This window comes from Myotis nattereri, assembly GCF_964212035.1.
Source record: "Myotis nattereri genome assembly, chromosome: 16".
NCBI classification, from domain to species: domain Eukaryota; kingdom Metazoa; phylum Chordata; class Mammalia; order Chiroptera; family Vespertilionidae; genus Myotis; species Myotis nattereri.
The window spans coordinates 43,717,071-43,742,312 of NC_138091.1; the positions used below are offsets into that span (position 1 = coordinate 43,717,071).

Genomic DNA, 25,242 nt, shown 5'->3' on the forward strand with positions numbered 1-25,242 from the left:
AGAGGCGGCACTACCCAGATATGTAAGAAGTTCCAGAGCAGGAGACAGGAGTAGCAGCATCAATCAGCATGTCACATGGCTAGAAATTATCTTGGAATATTGCTAGGTAAGACAGGGAGAAGAGCGCTAATCAAAAGGAAGTAGAGCCCTACCTGGTTTAGCTCAGTGGATAGAGCCTCAGCCTGCGGACTGAAGGGTCCCGGGTTTGATACTGGTCAAGGGCACATGCCCAGGTTGCGGGCTCGATCCCCAGTGGGAGGCGTGCAGGAGGCAGCTGATTAGTGGTTCTCTCTCATCATTGATGTTTCTATTTCTCTTTCCCTCTCCTTTCCTCTCTGAAATCAGTAAAAATATATTTTAACAAACAAAAAAAAAAGGAAGTAGAGGTTTTATGACCAGAAAGTGAGGTGTGGGCTTTGATTCATCACAGAAGTAGCAGGAAATGGGGAAAAGGGGATATGGAAAGTAAGGTTTTAGAACGCATTGGGAGGAAGTATGTGTTGAGGAATATCCCGAGGACTGGAGTTGCCATCACTGCAGGAGGCAACCGATCAATGTGTCTAGCTCACATTGATGTCTCTCTCTCAGCCCATCTCCCCCACTGCCCTTCCATTCTCTAAAAATCAATGGAAAAAATATCCTCAGGTGAGGATTAACAAATAAATAAATATATATAAAAATTGGTCCATAATAGAGGTTCCCTGATATCAAAGGCACCAACTAGGAATATTAAGAATTGGGATTTACAGCCCTGGCCGATTTGGCTCATTGGATAGAGCATCAGCCTGCAGACTGATGATTCTCATCATTGATGTTTCTAGCTCTCTCCCCTCTTCCTTCCTCTCTGAAATCAATAAAAATATATCAAAAACGCACCCCACAAAGTGTTAAAAAAATAATTGGGACTTACAAGGAGTCAGCATTATGAGAAACACAGAACAGTCATTTGAAAGTATAATCATTTGCTTATGGTGTCAGAATATAAGACAATTTTTTGAATCTATTACTGATCTATTTTTCTCTCACAATGGATTGGGAAATATTCCACATATAAAGTGTTCTAGGCATGCTCTCCCTTCCAGGAGCAATCCCCCACACCTTTTTTCCTCTCTCAGGCATGCATCTCCTAAACTCTAAGGGTCCCCATGAGACTTGCAACCAGGAGAGCAATGGGCAGCAGCAGCTAGTCCCAGGTGAATGCCCTGAACTTGTACCCAAGGCCCGCTTTCCTCTGACTTCTCAGTGAGCCATAGCAGCCCCACCTACGCTCTCTCCTCTTGCTTCACTGTCTCCATTTTGAAGATTGGGTGTTTGGATATTTGGGCATTTCTCCCAGAAAGGGAATGGTGCGAGGTGTAATTTCCTCCAAACCTAGGGGTGCACAGTGTTACAATTAACCTTTGATAGGAGATTTTCCCCAGTCTAGTTAAAGCCCCCCGCCAAGTACCACTGACAACTATAACAGGTTGGTTGGGTGTTGGTTGAAGTTAGAGTCACGTAGACTCTCCATTTCTCTTGTCTAGTTTTCTGCTGCAGCATTTATCCCGGGTAAAACTAAGTGTCTGACATGGGCTACGATGAGAAGCAGCCCTGTGAGTGTCAATTATGATGTGTATCATCATAATTGACCTGTAGAGAGCATTTTGTATTGGTTATGCTTATATGCTTATAAATTATTTGGTTAATCTCTTCCCCCCCACTTTCCCTCTGAGATCCGTTAAACTCACTAACTCTTGAACGCTGTTGAATCCAAGCACCAATCAGCCAAAGCCAATTAGCCAAATCTAGCATAGTATTAACACCCTCCAATGTCAGCACATTCAATCCCAGCTGAGAGTCTACGATTTTAAGCAGATCAGCCTTTTATCTCAGCCTCCTTCATTGAACACTTTTAGTATATTTTTCCAAAGCTGCTCCCCAGCTCTGCCAATACACATTGATGAGGTGCTGCAATTCTTTTGACTACAAGCTACCTCCTTGGGGAACAGGTCTTCGCCTCTGGGCCATGTAGGGATCTAACTCTTACTATGGGGTGGGTTTGAGTCTTGAGGAGCGTCAGCATCAGGTTGTGAGGCAGCTGGCCCAAGTGCAACCATTCACCTACCAAAAGGCTTCTTTGCGCAGGAAGGCAGCTTCCCTTGGGCACAGTATACCTGTCCCTCTAAAGGTACTTGGGGTCCAGAGTTCTCGCACCTACCCAAACGTCCTTACTTCATGTCTCGGGTCTCACTCCTTTCACACCCATGCCCTTTCCTGCAAGAGACCTGGTGTGTTTGTCGGTTTTCGCACTGATCTCAGCAACCCCACCAATCAGGCCTTTGGCATGGTGCTCATCCATGTCTGTCCTGCAACTACAGGGGATGAGGGACTCCTCCCACACTGTCAAGGCCTTTGGGTTTTCCATGGATCTTCTCAGCTGAATAGTTTTGTCCACAATCTCAATTTTTTTTTTTTTTACTGTTTATTCTTTCCAGAGCCATCAGAAAGAGAGTTTACTCCACAGAAACTAAATGCCTCAGGCTAGAAGGGGTCAATGGCGGGGAGGGGAATATAAGTAATACTTTTTTTAAAAAAAATATATATTTTATTGATTTTTTTTTTGTTTTTACAGAGAGGAAGGGAGAGGGATAGAGAGTTAGAAACATCGATGAGAGAGAAACATCGATCAGCTGCCTCCTGCACACCCCCCACCGGGGATGTGCCCGCAACCAAGATACATGCCCTTAACCGGAATCGAACCTGGGACCCTTGAGTCCGCAGGCCGACACTCTATCCACTGAGCCAAACCGGTTAGGGCATAATACTTTCAACAGTAACATTTTTTTTTTAGAAAAAGGAAACTGAATGCCAGTCATGTGATTTCCCAATGCCTTGTCCTCCACCTTCACTTCATCCTTTGCTATGCGCGCGTGCGCGCGGGTGTAAAACTATTATCAGGTAGCCTGCAACTATCCCCACCAAAGCCATGGTGGGTTTTGCTGCTGAGGAAAGGGGAGAGAAATTAGAGAGGAAAGAGAAAACAATGAATTCAAATTTCTATAAGCTATTTTATTTCTTTTATTTTTTTTAAAAGGTTGAAGCAAATATGAAAAAATATTAGCACTTATAAATTCCATATAACAAAGGTGTATTATACATAATTTTTAAAACTTTTTGTATTGTTTAAATTTTACCCCTCCTCACTCACTATACATCATTATTCATTATGATCATGAAGGGCTTATCCCAGGGTATGGATTCATAGAAAACTAAGAAAGTAATTCATAAAACCATTACATCAACAAGTACAAACACACACATAGCAAAATCACATCAGTACATGCCCACGATAATTACACTGTTCCAAATCCAAAAGTCATAAAAAGCAAAAGCTGTCTTTTTCTCATCTGTGTTCCCTCACATTCACTTGTCCTTTCCTGGAGCCAAACACTATTACCAGTTTTCAGTACACTTCCAAAAATATTTAATGTATTTACAAAGACATCTCTATATCAGTTCCATAAGTCAAAGATAAACATTTTTAAAACATGGCTTTGTTCACCCTACAATATAAAGATGGTCCCAATCAATACTTCATAGTATTACAAAGTGTTGTTATGCCATAAGTTAATCAATTCAACCTATTGAGGGGGATAGTTACTATTTTGCAGTCTTTTGCTATTAAAAATAAAGTGAAGTTCAATGAACTGTACAGAAGTCATTGCACACCTTTGAACATAATATGTAGAAGAATGGCTAGCTAACGGGAAATGTGCATTTAAAATGCTGGTAGATTGTTCTTGATAGAAGTTGTACTACTTATAGCAATGTATAAAAGTGCTTTCACCCTGCCAAACAGTAAAATCATTAAGTTGGAATGTAATGATTTTGTCAATCTAATAAGTGGAAAGGCGTGATATATTGTTGTAGTTTTTAGTTGCTACACCTACATTATGACTAAAGTTTCCATATTTGTAGAAAGTCTTTGAAATTCCTTTTCTGGGTTCTTCTGCTTGCTCACATCCATTGCCCATTTTTCTTTTAGGATCTTAGAATTTTTCTCTTTGATTTTTAGAAACTTGTTTTAAAATAAGGAGTAAACTATTTGTCTATAACTTTTGTTGCAAATATTTTTCCAGTGTATCGTTTGTTTCTTGACCTATTTTCATGGCGTTTTTACCCCAAAGATAATTTTGTTTAAAATAGTCAATATTTTCTTTCATGGTTTCAGATTGGAGACTATATTTAGGCCTTCCCTATGCTGAGATTATAAAAAATGAATGCCCTATTTTTGCTTCATGTACTTCCACCACTCCATCTTTTTACATTTAAAGTATTGAATCCACCTGGAATTTATTTTGGTGTCAAGTGTGATGTATAACCCAAGATAATTTTTTGCAGATAGGTACCCAAGTCATTCAAAATCACTTATGAAGTAATCCATCTTTGCCCAACAAATTTGAAAGCCACCTTTAACATATACTACATTCCCACATATATTTGAATTTATTTTTGGACATTCTAATCTGCTCCATTCCTGCCACGTAACAAAACCACATTGTGGTAATTATTGTGGCTTTATGTTCTACCATTTGGTAATGCTAATTGCTCTCAGGTTTTCCCCTTTTTAGGTTTTTCCTGGGTGCTCATGCTTTTTATTTTGAAATAATTAGTGAATAATGTACTTCTGTAGGAAAAAAATGAACTGGAAAGAAAGTAGTGGTTTCAAGAAAGAAGGTTGAACAAATAAACGAGTAAAATATAAAGTAAACCTATATGTTTTATTTGTCAACTGGCAAATAATCTAATTGCCTTCCTATAGGCAAACTACATCTAGTTAGAAGATATCATGAAAGAAAAAAGCCCAGTAGTAATTCCAACAAAAAAGGTAAACTAATTAAGAATAACTGTAATAAGAAATGTACAAGTTCTTTATGAATAAAACCATAAAGTGAAACAGAAGAACACAAAAGGGAACTTGAACAGATAAAAAGCACAGTATGTTTTTGGATAAGAAGACTCAGAATCATAAATATGTCAATTTTCACTAAGTTAATCTATAAATTCAATATCACCCAATAAAAACACCTACAGACTTTGTTTCATAGACGCAAAATCTGAATGAATTCAGCAGCAGCAGACCTACAGTATTAGAAATGTTAACGTAATTCCTTTGAGCAGAAGGAAAATCATGCGAAATGGAAATCTAGATTTACACAAAGGAATAAAAATCACCAGAAATGGTCCTACATAGGTAAGTATAAAGAATTTTTTTCATAGTATTTAAATCTCTTTAAAAGATAAGTGGCTGCTTAAGGCAAAAATAATATCAACATATTATGGTATTTATAACATACATAGAAGTAAAATATATCTCAACAATAGCACAAAGGTTTGGAAAGAAAAGATGGAAGTATACTGGTACTGTTGTGGAATAATAACACTTGAAGGTAGACTGTGATGTTTAAAGATATACTGTATACTGTGGTCTCGGCCAGTGTGGCTCTTTCTGTTGGTTGTGCCATGCACCAAAAAGTTGCCTGTTTGATTCATGGTCAGGGTACATACCTCCCTTGTGGCTCAATCCCCGGTGGAGGGAGTGCAAGGAGGCAGCTATCAATGTTTCAATCTCACATAGATATTTCTCTCTCTCTCTACCTCTCTCTCTAAAAAAAGTAACTAAAAATATTTTTTAAAAGATATATACTGTGAACCCTAGGGCTACAACTAAAATAACAACCCAAAACGTTATAACAAATAAGTCAATAAAGAAGATAAAATGTAATTATTTTAAAAATGTACGATTAAGTCAAAGGATGCAGAGAAAAAACAGGGGAAAAAGAAACAAAGAAAAAAATGGAAAAATAGCAAACATAGTAGGGTAGATGGAAACCTAAATAACCAACCTATCTTTCTATCTACCTGCCTACCTACCTACACACACACACACACACACACACACACACACACACACACACACAATGTCTGTATCTCAGGTCCCTCCAATTACTACTCTGATGTCCTTTACTACTATCTGAAATTTCTTGTATTTAAATTGGTTTACTCTCTGTGAATCTTATCTGTCTTGTTTGCTAACCTATCCCCAATCCCCAGCACTTGGCTCACGGTGAGTACTCATTAAATATTTGATGATTAAATGTTTAAATCACATAGTTTCACACTTAACCAGAGATGAAGGCTACTTAGATTAAGATCTTCCTGTCAGTTGGAAAACTTCAGAATATACAGGTGTTTCCTTGCCCTGGAAGCCAGACAGAGCATAAGATTGTGGAAAACAGCTGGCTCAGCTGCCCTTGGGTTGATCCCAAACACGATGTTTCTTTCCAGGCCTGAAAATCGACGGACACTGTCCAATACAATGTGATTGCCCATGATATCTGATGCATTTTCTACTACTAACTGATCAGATTCCTCACTGGACTGAGATTCCTCACTGGACTGAGACCTTTTTCTCTTCCTTATTGCTCGTTGAAGCTTAGATTTATATTTGTGTACATCACTTGCTGTGCTGCAAATCACAGCAATATCCTTGCAGGAATATCCAGCCTTCAAAAGTGAATGGCATTTTCCTGTTATATAATCCACCATCTGCTCCATATCCTTGTGCTCACTCATCTCTAAGTTGCCTGGAACACCTCGAGACCATTCAGCTTCACTGAATATTTTCAGGGACTTTGAGGGGATGTTAGGTGGTGGATTTTCTCTGACTTCATGCATTATTTCTTGTAGGTAGTTGGCTATTGGGTCTGCATTGCGGACCACTCTGACGAGCTCTTCTCTTGGGAACTGGTCTCCGAGCTCGGGGAGGCCGCAGGGCTCCATGTGACTGGTCTGAAAGTAGTCCAGAAAGATCCAGAAAATCCCAGGGCCATCCTTTCCTCTCTCAGTGATGGTTTTTGCCGTCTTATACCAGTCCCCATCTTCAGTGCGGAAATTCTGAGCTTCATCGATGACGATGTGTTGAATCTTTTCAAAGTTTGAGTTTTTGTTCATGAAGGTTTTTCGGGTCACTGCCTGGCAGATGTTTTTGTGGCTGAAAATGTAAGAAACACAGTCAAGTTTCCCCGATCAACAAAAGGAGGTCAATTTTACTCTTAAACTCATCTTGACATAGTAAATACAACATGAATCTTAGCATGTAAACTCAAAGCCACACCAGCAGAACTTACTTAAGAAAAGAAAGTGGATATAGTCAGGCTACATACCTCACGAATTCTTGCAGGGGCTTGTTCTCACAGATGTAAAGAATGTCACCTGGTTGACAGTGAAACACATTCCTGATCTTTTCTATGATCTTAAAAGCCAAGATGGTCTTCCCTGTTCCAGGTAAGCCATGCACAAACTGCAATCTGGTCTTGTGAAGGTTCTTTGAAAGCACCTCATATTGTTTATCTGTGAGTAGGTTCAAAACCTCACAGCCCACCTCTTCACTTAACAAAGATCTGAACCCACACAATACTATCACTAGGGACTGCAGCAGAACTTCCATGTCCTCTGTGGTCATCGGGCAATAGGACGCAGGGTAACTTGGCAATTCTGAACCATGAAGGGCCTTTGCTGTTTTATCAGGATTCAGCAGGAAGGCCTTGGGAATGATGCACAATTTTCCAGTGTAGCCACCTGTGTTCACCAACTTCTGCTTTAAGGTACGGGCGACTCTCATAATATAGTCCTTCCAACAGCCATCGTCCTTTCTGAAGATGGTGTAGAGAACTGGGATTTTTTTCTGGGAAAGTAGAAGAACATCACAGATGACTTCCTGCTTCTCTTGCAAACCCACATCCACAGCCCAGCTTCGAGAAAAAATCAATATTCCTTGAGAGACACGGCGCATTTCCTTATTTATTAAGCTTCTGAGTCCTCCATTTTCCGAGAAGAGTTCCTTGTAGAGTTTTTGTGGAACATACAGCACGCTGTCTGATGATACTAGACAGGGAAAGAATTGGAATAAATTAGAGAATTCGCAGACAAGCCAGTCATCATCATTCTATGTAACAGATTCAATCCACACTTGGGTCTACCATGTATTAGTACTAGGTTTGCATTAGTAACACAAGATAAAACAATTCCAGTTCAACAGAACTGACAAACAATGGGCATAAACAGAGACAAATAATTGTCACCCAAAGTAGTAAATTAATGGGAACGCATTATGTGAACACCAAGGAGGGGTGCAGCTTAGAAGAGAAGATGAAAGTCTTTCTGAAGAAGGTGACACCTGAGCCGCTTCTTACAGGATGACGGACAGTCAGCCAGTTGAAGGAAGGGAGAATAGAGAGATGGGCAAAGGGGTACACGGAGGCCAGAAACAGCAAGGCTCATTCCGGCATCTCCAAGCAGATCATGTTGCTGACGTCTAGAGTGAAAAGCAAAAAAGTGGAGATGGGGAGGAAGGCATTATAGTGCATTTTCATACCTGGCAGTGCTGACTATAGTTAACAATACTGTATTATTATATACTTGAAAGTTGCTAAGAGAGATCTTAGATATTTTCAACACACACACACACACACACACACACACACACACACACACACACAAATGGTAAATTAATCATATTGTGGTAATCATTTCACAATACATAGGTGTATGAAATCATTATGCTACACACCTTATACATCCTGTTATCAGTTATAACTCCACAAAGCTGGGGGCGGGGAGTCCTGGCAAATGTTATATACTATGTTAACTTCACCGACATGGCACTGTGTGAAAGGCAAAACTATAGAAATGGAGACCAGATCAATGGCTGCTAGGAGTTAGGGGTTGGAGATTTTGACTACAAATGGGCAACATGAAGGAGCCTTTTTGTTGTTGTTGTTAATCCTTATCTGAGGAGATTTTCTTCCATTGATTTTTTAGAAAGAGTGGAAGGGAGGGTGGGAGAGGAAGAGAGAGAAACATCGGTGTGAGAGAGACACATCAACTGGTTGCCTTTGGCACGTGCTCCAGTCAGGTCCGGGATCGCACCTGCAACCCAGGTACTTGCCCTTGATTGGAGATCAAAACCATGACCCTTCAGTGCACGAGCCCAACATTCTAACCACTGAGCACACTGGCCAGGGCAGGAGCCACTTTTTGGTGATTGAATTGTTCTGTACCTTGACTGTGGTGGGCACACAAATTATACATATTTAAAAACCCTTAATCTGTTTACAAAGAAAGGTCCATTTCACATTTGTAATTTTAAAAAAGTAATTCTTTGAAGTGTTTTTTTTCTAAAGTTTGGCTTTTCCTATATGCATATAAAACCTTTTTGGGGTCAGGAGCCCATATTTGGAATCTAACCAAAACTATGAATCCTCTTCTCAGAAACACACACACACACACACAATTTGATTTTTTAATTCTACATAAGGGGAGGAGACAAGGATGAACTCAGATTTCTGTGCTTGGCTGGGTGGAGGATGAATTCTCCAATTGATAGAGATAATCTGAAAATACTTAATACAGAATAATATGCGGAGTATGAGAGGAAATAGAAGATTGTCAGAGTGGGAGATTGATTTTGGAAATGCTCAGCTTGGGATACCTGTTAAACATCAAGCTGTCTCGCGAGGAATTGGACACACCAGTAAAGTTTGCCTGGACTCAGAATTGCTAGCGTTATTTTCTATAAAAGCGAACTAAACTAAAGGGACTTCCTACTACTACTTCCATTTAATATTATTCTGGAAATATTGGCCAATGAACTGAAATAAATAAAAGAAATAGTGTACATAAATATAAAAAAAGTTAGTTCAAAATTACTTTTGCTTTTTCATTAATGAAAGTATTATGTAAAATGTTTGGAAATGGCATAATTTAAAACTATGAGATTTCCTACATGTCAGCAATTCACCATCAGAAATTATTTTCATATAAAGATCTCATTCTAGGAATAAAATTTAACATATATGGTAACAATATGGATAAAACTTTGAAACTATTAAGAGACATGCTATATTTCACTAATTATAAATGTACTTTAATATCTTTTACTCTCAAAGAAAATTTTTTATTGATTTGAGAGAGACTTGCTGTTCCACTTATTTATTCATTCATTGGTTGATTCTTGTATGTGTTTCGATCAGGGATTGAATCCACAACCTTGGCGTATCAGGACAATGCTCTAACCAATGGAGCTACCTGGACAGGGCTTAATATCTCTTAAATAAAAATATATCCTATAGTTTAATGGACAAGATTTTATTTTTAGTGATAAATAAAATAATAATGCAATATTATTTTCTTAAATTTGATGAAATATGGTCAAAGAAAGCTTGAATAAATGGCCAAACATTCCATGTTCAACTAAGAGAAAATGTACTGTTGTAAAAATGATAGTTCTTCCTAAATTAATTTATCAATTTTATGTAATTGCCATCAAAATAATATCATTTTATCCTTTTCTTTTTTGTGGAACAAAATGACACTAAGCTTCTTCTAGAAGAGAAATGCCACGATAATATCATTTGGGGAAAGTGTATTCTGGTATGTTTTGGAAGGCAGCTATGCTCACCACTATACCACCAACGCAGGTATGTTTTGAATTACAATTTGGCAATGTTCACCTAAGCTTGTAAGTTTAAAGAAGTGATAGCAGGGGTGTTTTCAAAGTTCTGTTTTTTGACCTTGGTGGTGGTTACATAGGTTTCACTGTATAATTATTTATTAAGTAATAAGGCTGTTCTATGTATTTTCTGTATATATATAGTATATTTCACAATAAAAACAGCTAAAACTTAATAACATCAGTGTTGAGGAATACTATAAGATATTATCTTATACTAGAGGCCCGGTGCACAAAATTTGTGCATGGGTAGGGTCCCTAGTCCTGGCCGGCAATCAGGGCTAATCGGGGCCTTCCTTCATTCCATGCCACCCAATGGTGGTCAGCACATGTCATAGCGAGCAATAGAACTCCCGGTCTCCCAGTCAAACTCCTGCGGGGACACTTTGCATATTACCTTTTATATATATAGACTAAAGGCCCAGTGCATGAAATTCGTACAGGGAGGGGAGCTGGGGGGGGTCCCTCAGCCCGACCTGTACCCTCTCCAATCTGGGTGTTGTCCTGATGGCTTAGGCCCGCTCCCCGTGGTTCTCTGCTGTCTGCAGGGCCCGCTTGGCTGCTCCTGGTCACCGCAGTGATGGCCAAGCAGGCCCTGCTCCCAGCAGCCGCCCCCAGGACTGGAGGACACAGTTGGGCTGAGAGGACTGACTGCCGTCATCTTGTGGCTATGGATGCCACCATCATTGTGTCTGAGTGATGCTTAATTTGCATATTACCCTTTTATTAGATAGGCTAATAAAGGTAATATGCAAATTGACCCTAACTGCAGAACGACCAGGAACAACCGGTCACTATGATGCGCACTGACCACCAGGGGGCAGATGCTCAGTGCAGGAGTTGCCCCTGGTGGTCAGTGCACTTCAACAGGGGGGGGTTCTGCTCAGCCATAAGCCAGCTCATGGCTGGCCAGTGCAGCGGCGGTGGCGGTGGAGCCTCTCCCGCCTCCAAGGCAGCGCTAAGGATGTCCAATTAACGGCTTAGGCCTGTTCCCCATGGGGAGTGGTTCTTAGCCATTAGTCGGACATCCCCTGAGGACTCCCAGGCTGCCAGCGGGATGTCTGACTGCCAACTTAGGCCCAATCCCCCCAGAGAGTGGGCCTAAGCCAGCAGGTGGACTCCCCCAAGGGGTCCTAGACTGTGAGGGGGCACAGGCTGGGCTGAGGGACTCCCCCCCGAGTACACAAATTTTTGTGCACCAAGCCTCCAGTATAATCAATAAAAGAACTGGGTAAATCTGCGAGTTAACTCATGACAAGATGTACATATACATTACTCAGATTTAGCCCTGTGCTTGCATACAGCTGTAGTGTATTCATTTTGCTACTGAATAATAATATTCCATTATGTGAATACAGTACAGTATATTTATACATATTGTGACAATAGATAATTTGGTTGTTTCCTATTTGGTGCTATTGCAAACAGTGAACTTATGAACACTATGAGATATTGGTAAATCTCTAATTATATATATTTACTGATGTGTATACACACATTTTTCTTTAGAAACTAGAAAGAATTGCTGAATGACAGAGTATGCAAAAAACCAATTATACAAGGTAATATCAAATTTGCTTTCCAAAGGGATTCAGCCAATTTCAATTCCAAGCAGCAATGTAAAAAAGATCCTGATTACCTACAACTTCTCCAATACCTGCTATGTGTTGAGCATCTCTTCATAACTGTAATGGGCATATGTGTCTTCTTTTCTGAGAAATTCATCTTTATAACTATTTCCCATTTTTCTATTGGCTTGTTTGTTCTTTTGAAAAATTATCTAAGTTCTTTCTATATTCTTGATACCAATTCTTTGTCAGCTACATGGGTTGTAAATGTCTTTCAAGATTGTAGTTAAATCTTTTCATTCTTTGGAGGAGCATAAGTTCTTAATTTTAATATAGCAAAATTTATCAGTCTTTTTGTTTAAGTTTAATTCTTTTGTGTCTGGTTTAAGAAATTCTTATCTGAACAACACTAAATTATTCATGTACATTTTCTAATAAGAGTTTGAAAGGTTTGTTTCTGACATTTATTTCCCTAAATCTTCTGGAATTGATTTTTTTTCTATAACATAAAATGAGAGTCCAATTCTATTATTTTCCATATGGATGCACAACCGACCTGTTCCAAAGCAACCACTGATAATGAATTACCTGGAAAGTGGCGTTTTTGCAGTTCTTCCAGACATCCCAAATTCCTATGAGTGCACACACTGCTGCTTTGGGGTGTGGCAGCTGACACACTCAGCTGAAGGACCATGTCAGAAAGTCGGGAAAGATCTTAGGAAACAAGAACCAAGGGTTTAATATGCAAAAAGGCTGAACTCCAGCTTAGAGTGGTGCTGGGTTGCAGAGCCTTTCACTCAGTCTTAGAACTCAAAGTCCTGGCCCACAGATACTTGATGTACATCCGAAGTCAGTTCAGGAAAACCTACTGATATCTTGGGGTGGCAAGGGGACTGGTGAATATCACATATTGGCTCTCAAAAAGGAAAAGGAGAAAAGGAGAAGGACAGCCATGGCTTGGTCATCTTTTAATTGTCTTTAATCCTCACCCAAGGACATGCTTTTTATTGGTGAGAGAGGGGAGGCCGGAAGGGGGAGAGAGAGAGAGAGAGAGAGAGAGAGAGAGAGAGAGAGAGAGAGAGAGGCAGAAGGAGAGAGAGAAACATTGATGTGAGAGTGAAACATTGATCGTTGCCTCCCACAAGGGAATCAAACCCACAACCTGGGTATGTGCCCTGATGGGGTTTCGAACTTGCAACCTTTCAGTGTACCAGGGCAGTTTGGTCATCTTTTAGCTCAAAAATAGAAGTGGGGCAATAGGAAAGGCAGAACATTTAATCCAGGGAACCATCCATAACGGGAAGGAAGTGGCAATAAATTAAAGAGGACACGTGAAAAGGAATTTCCTGAATAATCAAATGTGAGTTTACGATCAGAAAGGAAAAGAAGAGACTTGAATGTGAACATAAGAAAGGAGGTGAAGATAGAAATGACTAGGTCAAACAGCCCCCTGTCCCACCCTCTAGTGCAGCGGTTCTCAACCTGTGGGTCGTGAACCTTTTGGCGGTCGAATGACCATTTCACAGGAGTCACCTAAGACCATCCTGCATATCAGATATTTACATTTCGATTCATAACAGTAGCAACATTACAGTTATGAAGTAGCAACGAAAATAATTTTATGGTTGGGGGTCACCACAACATGAGGAACTGTATTTAAAAGACCAGAAGGTTGAGAATCACTGCTCTAGTAGGTCAACTAGCCCAGAGCATCTGTGGATGCAGGATATTTAAGATGGGCTGAGGGAAAGAAGGGCAGTGCCTACCAACTGCATCTATAGGAATTAATAAATCAGATATCTGCAACTCAGAGAGTACCTCTCTTTCCCACAATATCAAAACAATACCTCCCTCACCTCCCTCCAACCCCCCACCCAACATTACAGTTATTGTGGATTCTGCTCCCTGACCTGGGTCGGCTTCTATCATCCGAGTTGCCCATTCCTTTGTGGCCATCCGGACCACCCGGTTGTCCTTCACCTGCCAGGCGCTAGGCTCTTTGGCAAACACTGCACAGCAGAATGGCTCCACCTTGACTGCACAGACGTATCCATGGAGGGCCCGCTGATTTTTTACTTCAAGGAATTTGATGGCATATTTTATCTCACACCTCTGGGTACAGAAATGATGGACAGGTAGCTTCCTAATACAGGTACCAATGGAGTTCTTGAAGGTGGTTTGATCTGTTTTCTCTATTTCACATCCAATAACTCGTCGGGTCTTTTCATTCACCCCCCAAAATATGTACCCTCCTTCGGTGTTTGCAAATGCAGACACACATCTGGAGAGATTCTTCTCAAAGCGTTGCGATTCCTCTTCTGAGAACATTTTAAATTCAACATGAGTGGACTGAGTAAAACTGAGCTCTTCCAAGTACTGGAGGTCCTCTCTAGCAAATACAGCAGCGGCGGAGGCCTTTATGTCATCTTCGCTTTGTACACAATCCTGAATATTCTGTGGGCTTAAATTGGAAGCATGAGTATTCCTAAGAGGCCGAGTCACCCCTTTGAGGAATGCCAGTGCTTCCTCAGGCGTCATCTCCTTAGCAGACGTTTTATGTCTCTGGTACAAATTGGAGGACAAAGTAGCAAGCCGTACCCCAGAGGCCTTTGCATTCCACGATTTCACAAAAATAAAAAAGAGGTTTTGGTCTTCCTGTTGTATCTCATCTAAATAGCCGTTGAACATTGAACGCAATTTCAATCCTACTCCATGGCTCCTGTAATCGTAGTCTTCATTCGCAATCTCAATCTTGACCACTCCTCCACCAGAATTCAGCAGAGCACATATTGCATGCAGGATGCTTTGATTCTGTTCTTTCTGCAGGTGAGGGTCCATTTCATTCCTTTGCTTCTCCCCAAGGATGACTTTCCCTGCATTTAAAACACACTCGGCAAAGTTCGTTTCCAAATCAGTCTTGAGATTCATCTTCTCAGCACTTTTCCTATTCTTACCCTGAAATGTTCTCCTAAAAAATAGGAAGATAGAACCATTAGGACAGGATACAAATAGGGGCAGTAGGGAATGGACAGCTTAAGGGCACTCTTCTAAAGTGGATTACGTAATTTATTTGCACTGAGCCTGAGGCCAGACTCATACATGAAGGGTATACAACAGGTTGAGGAACTAAGTCTGCAGGGAGCCCATGGCCACCACAGAATTGATCAAGCGGCTATTTTTATGCTATGATTTTAGTAACTGTTTCTGCCAAGTTCTCTAAATGACAACATCTCTCAAGGCACCTGCAGAAAGCAGGAAGCATTGTAAAAATACACATAGATAAGAGCTGCAATGCAACTGGAAAGATTTCATGTCAAAATACGTGTTTGATATTTATTGTTATTCTTGGTACTTGGTCACCAGTTCGATTCCCAGTCAGGGCACATGTCCAGGCTCTGGGCTCAATTCCCAGTAGGGAGTGTGCAGGCAGCTGATTGATGTTGATGTTTCTCTCTCATCATCAATGTTTCTATCTCTCTCTCCCTCTTCCTTCCTCTCTCTCTCTAAAATCAATAAAAACATATTTTTTAAAAAGAATAATGAGACATCACTTCACATCTACTTGGATAGTAGTAATCTATACTAATAAAAGGGTAATATGCTAATTAGACTGGGAGACCTTCCAGGAGACCTTCTGGATGTCCTTCTGGACAAAGCCATGGTGGTGGGGCCGAGGCAGAGGCAGTTAGGGGCGATCAGGCCAGGAGGGGAGAACAGTTGGGGGTGATCAGTCTTGTGGGGCGGGGCAGTTGGTAGCGAGCAGGTTGGCGGGATGGGGGGGGCAGCTGGGGGCAAGCAGGCTGATGATGGGGGCAGTTGGGGGTGAGCAGGCTGGCAGGCAGAGTGGTTAGGGGAAATCAGGCAGGCAGGCAGGTGAGCTGTTAGGAGCCAGTGCTCCCAGAATGCAAGAGAGCAGTCAGACATCCCCCGAGGGGTCCCAGATTGGAGATGTTGCAGGCCAGGCTGAGACACCCTCCACCCCCTGCATGAATTGCATGCACCTGGCCACTAGTAATAAGTAGTAAAAAAACAAAAACAGGTGTTGCTGAGGGTGTAGAATAAATATGTCAAACTCATAGCCGGCGGGCCACATGCTGGCTGCGAGTTTGACATGCTTGATGTACAGAAATTGGAATCCACATACATTGCTGGCAGGAATACAAAACATTGCAGCCATTGTGGAATATAGTTTGAAAGTTGTTCAAAAAGCTAAACATAGAATTACCATATGATCCAGCAATTCCACTCCTAAGTATATACTACACAGAATTGAAAACGGGCAATCAGATGAATCCTTGAAACTCAAATAAGTCATGAATGTGCATAGCAGCACTGTTCATAATAGCCAAAAGGTGGAAACAACTCAAATGTCTATCAACAGACGCGTGGATAAACAAACTAGGCTCTCTTCACACAATAGCATATTATTCAGCCAGAAAAAGGAATAAAGTATTGATGCTTGCTTCAACATGGATGAATTCTATACCAAGTGAAAGAGCCAGACACAAAAGGTCACTGTATGGACTGTATGTTTATGTCCCACAGAACTCATATGCTGAAACCCTAACCTCCACTGGGATGGTATTAGGATGTGGGGCTTGTAGGGAGTAATTAGGTCATGAGAGTGGAGCCCTTGTGATGGGAGTAGTACCCTTATAAAGAAGAGACACCAGAGAGCTTATTTCTCTCTCTGCTCTCTTCACCATAGGAGGATACAAGGAGAAGGCAGCCATCTGCAAACCAGGAAGAGAGCCCTCACCAGACACAGGATCTGCTGGCACCTTGATCTTAGACTTCCCAGCCTCCATAGCTATGATAAATAAATGTCTGTTGTTTAAGCCACTCAGTTTATGATACTTTTACTACAGTAACCCAAACTGACTAAGACAGTCTCATATAATTCCTTTGATGAGAAATACTCAAAATCGATAAAATCATTGAATCAGAAAGAAGATTGATGGTTGCCAGAGGCTAGGGGAAATGAGGAATAGGGAGTAATTGCTTAATGGGATTTTATTTGGGAGTGATGAAAATGTTTTGAAGCTTGACAGGAGTGGTGGTTGCATACCATGGTGAATGTACTAAGTGCTGCTGACTTGTTCACTTTAAATGGTTAATTTTATGTTATACAAATTTCACCTAAATTTTTAAAATTTAATCCAAAAATGAAGGTGAAATAATTCATTAGCAGAACTGCAATCCAAAAAACATTAAAGAAAGTCTTTAGGCATGAGGAACATGGTACCAGTTGGAAAATGCATATGCACAAAGCAGTGGAGAACATTGGATATGATAACTACATGAATAAATTATATATTTATGGATAAATTTATATATATAAATTAAACTAAATACATTAAATATACAATTTATATATAAATTATATGTAATCATATGTAATTTATACATATAGAATAAATATATACTTTTTAAACATATCTCTTTCAAAATTAGAGTACTAACATTAACTTTAAGCCTTTTTATACAATTACAGTAACCAACATATTATAGAATTGGTATAAAGATGTAAAATACGTCCATGGAATAAAATTAGGCATCAAATATATAAACAACAAAGGTGCAAAGTGGAGAAAATATAATTGTTTCAACAAGTAGGACTAGAACAATTGGATATCCATCTACAAAAGAAATGAACTTCAATTCATATTTTACACCACTTACAAAAGTACTCAAAGATGTCTTAGACCAAAATGTAAAACCTAAAACCCTGTGGAAATAAATGAAGACTGCCAAAGGAGACCATGCAGAGTCTATTAATTCATTGCTCACTGTGTTTAGGAAAAGAGCCACCAACATTTGCGGTGGCAGAGGAATGGGAAAGCTTTACGGTATAGTTAAAAAAGGGAAGGCTCAGCAATGCTCTGTTTTTGCTTGTTGGCTTGTGTGTGTGTGTTTTAAAATAACTCTTTATTGTTGAAGAATTTTTCCCCCATTGACCCCCTCCAGCCCGCCCCTGCCCCCCCCCTCCCGCCCATTGTCTGTGTCCATGAGCCACGTATATATGCATAGAAAGTCCTTGCTTGATTGCCTCCCACCCACCCTCCCTCCCCTGCCTTCTGTCTGAGATTCCAAATTCTGTTCCCTGCTTCCTTCCATGTGCTCTGTTTTGAGGTTGTTGTTCTAGGGAAGCTGAATGTGGACATAGTAGACGCAGGGCACCTTAAGTGACTGGTTTGGAAGCCTATTTCTTTCTTTGGTTGGTTCTAAATCGTTAGTGGGGGACAAAAATTAGGGACATGGGCAGTTACTGACTAAGTCCCGGCCACTTTGAGCCAGTTGCCACGGGGGTTGTGGTTTGGCTTCCAGCTATTTGTTACAGAGGTTGTGGGTCAGAGTTCTGTGCTTACTTATCTGTCCCTTTGTGTATTCAGCCTCTCAACCTCAAAACTTAGGAGGAAAACACAGGAGAAAATATGTTTACCTTGGGTTCAGCAAACATTTCTTAGAGGTGACATGAAATGCACAATAAAAAACGTAATATATTGGACTTTGAGAAAGTCTCCTTACTGAAAGACACTGTTAAGGAAATGAAAATACAAGCCCCTGACTGGAAGAAATATTTGCACATGATGTATATGATAAAGAACTTGTAGCTTTCTAAGTTCTATATAGAACTCTTGAAAGGCAATAATATAAGAATAACCAACTTAAAAATGGATAAGAGATTTGAACAGATGCTTCTCCAAAGAATGTATATAGAGAACAAAAATGGGTACATAAAATGATGTTCAGCCTCACTAGTCATTAGGGAAATGCCGGTGTGGCTCTGTTTGAGCGTAGACCCAGGAGCCAAGAGGTCATAGTTCAATTCCCAGTTAGGATACATGCCCTGGTTGTGGTCTCAATGCCCACTAGGGGGCAGAAGGCAGCTGATCAACAATGTGTCTCTCTCATCAATGCTCCTAGCTCTCTGTCCCTCTCCTTCCTCTCTCTCTCAAAAAAACAAAAAAACAAAAACAATTAAATAAAACTACAATGAGATAACATTGTACACCTATTAGAATGACTAAAATCATGAACCAACCAGGTGTTGGTGAGGATGTGGATGAAAGGGAACTTCCATATGAATCTGGTAGGCACATACAGTACAACCATTTTGGAAGAGTTCGGTAGTTGCATACACTTACCATATGACCCAGATATTCTACTTTTAAGTATTTACCCAAGAGAAATGAAAACGTATGTCCATACAAAGACCTGTGCATGCATGTTCACAACACCCAAGATAGCAGCGTAGGTAAACTCTGGTACTCGCCACCTTCCACAACTACATCAAAATTTATCAAATTGAAAAAAAAAAAATTTATCAAATTGTGCATTTTAGGTCTGTGCAGTTTACCACCTGTCAAAAATACCCCCATAATGCTATTAAAAACTACACAGATGGCCCTGACCTGTTTGGCTCAGTGGATAGAGCGTCGACCTGCGGACTGAAGGGTCCCAGGTTCGGTTCCACTCAGGGCATGTACCTTGGTTGCAGGCACGTCCCTGGTGGGGGGGGGTGTAGGAGGCGGCTGATCGATATTCCTCTCTCGTCGATGTTTCTGGCTCTCTGTCCTTCTCCCTTCCTCTCTATAGAAAATCAATAAAATATATTTTTAAAAATAAATAAATAAATAAAAATAATTTTAAAAAAACTACACAGATGAATGATTATGAAAAAATAAGTTAAGTGCTCGTTTCGGCAGCACATATACTAAAATTGGAACGATACTGAGAAGATTAGCATGGCCCCTGTGCGAAAATGACATGCAAGAAGAACAAAAAAGGGAAAAAAAAGAAAAAAGAAGTTAAAAGTATCTATCCTATCTAATAATAGACAAAAAGGGTAATTAACCATACCTCCGCTATGCTTCCCATTGGCTAATCAGGGAGATATGCAAATTAACTTCCAAGAAAGATGGCGGTTAATTTGCATACATAGGCGCCAAGCCACGGACTGAGGCATTAGGCCTGGGCTGGAGCGGAGCCAGCCAGCGATCGTTGATGGCGGTGGCGGGGAGCTGGGGGTGCCCTGTCCAGGCCTAACACCTTGGCCAGAGGCATTAGGCCTGGGCTGGGGCAGAGCGGTGGGGAGCTAGGGAGTTGGGGGTGCCCTGCCCAGGCCTAATGCCTCAGCCAGAGGTGTTAGGTCTGGCCCGGGGCGGAGCCAGCCAGCAATCATTGATGGCCGCGGCGGCGGGGAGCTGGGGGTGCCTTGCCCAGGCCTATGCCTCGGCCAGAGACGTTAGGCCTTGCCCTGGGCAGAGCCATCCAGTGATCGTTGATGGCAGCAGGGAGCTGGGGGTCCCCTGCCCAGGGCTAATGACTCGGCGAGAGCTACTGGGTCAGGGGCCAAGCCAGCAATTGGTATGAACTACAGAGGAAACACCTTCTCTGACTGCTGATTGGCTTAGCTCTCTGTATGCCACTGGTAATATTCTTAGTAACTTGGGTAATAAGAGTCCAAATAGGTGATCTAGGGTTTTTTACCACACTCCTGGAGAAAAAAAAGGAAGGTCCGCTGCTGGAGGGCTAGGAAATGTCATATCCTGCCCTAGCCAGTTTGGCTCAGTGGATAATGCCTTGGCCTGCTGATGGCAGGGTCTGGGTTCAATTCTGACCACGGGCATGTACCTAGGTTGCAGGCTCCTCCCTGGCCCGGGCCCAGGTCAGGGCTCATGCAGGAGGCAACCAATCAAAGTGTTCCTCTCACTTTGATGTTTCTCTCTGTCTTTCCCTTTCTCTTCCACATTCTCTAAAAATCAATGGAAAGATATCCTCAGGTGAGGATAAAAAAGAAAGAAGAAAGAAAGAAAGAAAGAAAGAAAGAAAGAAAGAAAGAAAGAAAGAAAGAAATGTCATATCCTATGAAAGACACATCTTGAAAATGCCTAAAGAAAGTTGTCATTTTTTCATGGTAAAGGGACTGGAGTCCATGTTGATGAAAACACCTTGGTGGCTGTGGTGACTGGCAGTGGCTGCAACAGCAGGGTGATGGGGCTGATGCCTTCCCCTGATCAGCCCGGTCGCCTCCCACAAAGGGAGGCCAGACTGTGGCTTAGGCCCGCTCCCCAAGGGGCACAGGGAGCAGGGAGTAGGACATCCCCTAGGGCTCCCAATATCTGATAGGGGGCAAGCTGGGCTGAAGGACCTCCCCCCCTCTAGTGCACAAATTTTTGTGCACCGGGCCTCTAGTATATATATAAAAAGCCAATATGCAGTGTCCCCGCAGGAGTTCGACTGGGAGACTGGGAGTTCGATTGCTTGCTATGACGTGTGCTGACCACCAAGGGGCAGTGCAGAACGAAGGAAGGCCCTGGGTGACAGCCGGAAGGCCCCAATCAGCCCAGATCACTGGCCAGGCCTAGGGACCCTACCCGTGCATGAATTTTGTGCACTGGGCCTCTAGTGTTACTATAATATAATGAGCTCAGTAACCTGCTAGGAGTGTATTTGTGATAGGATTAGTGTTATAGAGACTCCAATTCTGCATAGTCCAGATGGAGACTTTTGTGTGCCCTCATGTTCATTTGATAATAACCACCACCCCATCCTGCCCTTTCCTTACATATGGGAAATTTACACTTCTCAGCTCTGCAAAGTCCCATATCCATGGAAATCTTCGTGTGAAAAACAGATCATCCTAACTGCCAATGAAAATTACATCAGCAACAGAAGAGAAAATCTCTCTTCCTTCAGGTCCATAAAAGCAGAAAGTATTCCATTTCATAAAGTTGCCTTTGTAGATTTTGTTTTTCTAGAAGAGGAATCCCCCAAGACCCTTGGTCTTCAGAAACTGTTGCTCTGGCCTGTGAAATGTCTAATAGCCTTGACAAATACTATAACTACGAGTGGTTGTTTACTTAATGTCCTCTTGCCATGACAATAATATTGAAATTGATTTCTGTTTTCTGATAGGCACAAACACCTCTGAATTTTCATAATCGGGCCAGGAGCAGATCATCACATTTCAGTCTTCTTCCACTGGCAAGAAAGTATTAAAATTTGTGATTGCTCATTTAAAAAAAATTATTGACTGATTTGAGAGAGAGGAAAAGAGAGGGAAAAACGTTGATTTGTTGTATCACTTATTAATGCCTTCATTAGTTGTATGTGCTTTGATGGGATATTGAACCCACAACCTTGGCATATTGGGACCACGCTCTAACCAACTGAGCTACTGGGTCAGGGCACTCATTTTCTTACTTAAACAAATGAGTTGAAGAGTGTTGTGTGGTGCAGAGTGTTGTGTGGTGAAGGCCTGGGAACCGGGTGGAGGGGAACAAGGGGGGGAAAAGAGGAGGACATCTGTAATACTCTCAACAATAAAGATAAGAAAAAAACTATATTGGAGGCCCTAACAATACAATAGGATAAGAAAAGAAAGAAAATTTATAAGACTGAAACCAAATTATCATTATTTTCAGACATAATATCTAGGTAGAAATCCAAGGAAAGTTGTAGAAATAAATCAAAAACAAATTTCTAAAAAGAACACTTCTGATCGCTGTTCTTAGCTGCTCATCTTCCCTCCTCTTCCGGCCACAGGAACCGCCCCTCAGCGCAGACTTCAGCAGAGTCAGTTTCTGTTTCCCCAGGAGGCAGCAAGGCCTCGCCTCCTTTCCCCTTAGCCACCGCACCCATTTCCTCCTAGAGACTCCGCTCTGAGGTCAGGGTGGGTGCAGATGAACCTGCAGGAGCCAAGCAGAGGTCCCGCCGCCCAGCATCCCCTCCCTACACCCCAGTCCTAAGGATTCCTTCTGGCTCCTAGACAGTCAGGTGCAAAAGTGGACCAGAGCCCTGGCCCGTAGCTCAGTTGGTTAGAGCTTCCTCTTACCCCAAGGTTTCGGGTTCCATCCCCCATCAGGGCACATACAAGAATCCACCAGAGGAGGGGGGGGGGGGTTGGGGGGGAGAATCAAACAGTGAAAGCAGAACTGAGTGGAACAACAAATCAATGCAAATCAATGTCTCTCGTCCTCTCTCTCTCTCTCTCAAATCAATTTTTACAAAAGATATATTTTTTAAGACAAACAAAGTGGACCAGAATCACTCCCGGGCAGCACAACCTCGAGGAACAGAGCCCTAGTGAGCCACTATCAGTGGTTCTCAACCTTCCTAATGCCGCGACCCTTTAATACAGTTCCTCATGTTGTGGTGACCCCCGATTTCATTGTTACAAATTGAACATAATTAAAGCATAGTGATTAATCACAAAAACAATAGGTAATTATATCCGTGTTTTCCGATGGTCTTAGGCGACCCCTGTGAAAGGGTCGTTCGACCCCCAAAGGGGTCGCGAGCCACAGGTTGAGAACCGCTGAAGGACCAGGGCTTGGGGGCTAGACTGCGAGCCGCCCACCGGGTGGGAGCTGTTAGGGTGTGAGGACTGGCGTCCCAAGCCTGGGGTCCCCGGGCAATCCGCGGAGCACAGCCTCTTTCAACGAGCTGGACACTGACCTCATGGGTCCCCCGGCCACAGCCGCAGCCGCTCCACCTCCGAGCTCGGCACCGGTTAGCGGTTTCCTGTAAAGTTCTCTGAGCCCCTGAACCGGGGGAGACTTCCGCAGGCTGGTTTGGGAAGATGTGGGCTGTGACGCTGGGCGCCCCCTTCCATCCCCCCCCCCCAGCTCGCCGTGGGCTCCAGGCTCCCGGGTCCTTGCCCGCCCACCTGTTGGAAGTGGCTACTATTGAGTGCGAGTCCGAGAGTCCGCAAACCCAGGCTCCCTCCCAGGCGGGGAAGGAGCCCCTGGGCGGGGAAGGAGCTCCCGGGGCGGGGAAGGAGCCCCGGGATGGGAAACGAGCCCCCGGGGCGGGGAAGGGGCCCCCGGGGCGGGGAAGGAGCCCCGGGACGGGAAACGAGCCCCCGGGCGGGAAAGGAGCTCCCTGGGTGGAGCCCAGGCCCAGGGCTGCAGCCGCTGCACCCCGCCTTCACCACCGCAGGGTCGGGGTCCTGCGCGCACCTGGGGAGGGGGAACCGAGTTTTTGGAGGACCTGTGCAAAGGGGCGCGGGACTCATTACCTGTCAAGGTTTCTCCTCTGCAGCGCGCCTCCCTCCCGGAGACAGCGATAGAACGATGGAGCGTCCCAAACCCAGAGCCATGGCCGTGACCCTGCAGGGACCAGTCCTTAAATCACCTGAAATCGGTGACAGTTCACGGGGCTGGGCACAGGAGACAGAAACAGCCCAATAGGTTCGCTTCTGTAGACCGGAAGCCCGCTTCTGCCAGGACCGCACCCTCGGTGATCTTCGGTGGTTGGGGGTGGGGTGTTATTTCATTATGTTTTCCGATGAGCGATGAGCGGGGCAGTACTCCCCCATCCAAGGAGGGATTTTCTCGAGCAACCCCACCTCCTCTCGCCCTGCCCGGACGCCCCAGCTGCCCGCGGGCCACAGGTCTCTCTCCCCAACGCCTCCAGCCAGGTTTGGGGCTGGAATTGCGGGATCGGTCGCCCCGACTCTCCCCGGGGAGCGAGGAGTTGGCAGCGGGGAGTGTCACCGTTTGCTAGAACACCCTCAGGATCAGGCGATGGTGTTTTGGTGAACGAAAAGGGGAAATGTCCTTTTGATTCACCTGCCCACTGCAGGCTTGCTCACACCCCAGCCTTGTCCAAGACTACCGTTCTCAATGTGTTCATCCTAATTTTATTACCAAGAGTGTTCTGGGGGGAGGCGGGGGGCGGGGCTACGCCAGGCCAAGGCGGGTGTGAGCGGGGAGCCCTGCCAGTAGCCCCGCAGATCATGCACTGGGCCTCGAGTAACTATAAAAGCCTGGAGCTACTGTGGACTATCTTCCCTAGCACATGGGGAGAGGCTACCAGAAAATAAGGTCAACCCAGAGGAAATCAAAGCCAAGATATAGGGAGGGAGGATGAAAGAGATAAGACACCCGCCTAGAAAATAATGTTGGTGACAATATTTGAACCCTGGATCTAACAACACCAGACCTTTCCCTGGATAGACAAGCTGTATGAGCCAGTGAAATTGTTTTTCTTAAAGTACTTTGAGTTGATCTCATTTAACTTCATCATGTTCATCTTGCTTGGAAGATTTACCCAAACAAATTGCAAAAATTGTGTCACACTATTGAATATGAACCATATTTCCATCATAGTTGA

At 42.8% G+C, this 25,242-nt stretch overlaps 1 protein-coding gene across 1 annotated transcript; it reads right to left on the minus strand.

Annotated features, from left to right (window-relative positions):
- Positions 1–5,967: 5,967 nt before the first annotated feature.
- Positions 5,968–24,440, minus strand: LOC308531742 (schlafen family member 5-like). Its single transcript, XM_081108833.1, has 5 exons — positions 24,146–24,440; positions 14,031–15,088; positions 12,709–12,834; positions 7,206–7,926; positions 5,968–7,033 (listed from the first exon to the last, which is right to left on the minus strand). Exons 2-5 carry the CDS (start codon positions 15,046–15,048, stop codon positions 6,202–6,204), a joined length of 2,697 nt encoding a protein of 898 aa, XP_080964959.1. The 5' UTR covers positions 15,049–15,088; positions 24,146–24,440; the 3' UTR covers positions 5,968–6,201.
- Between the last annotated feature and the right edge of the window lie 802 nt (positions 24,441–25,242).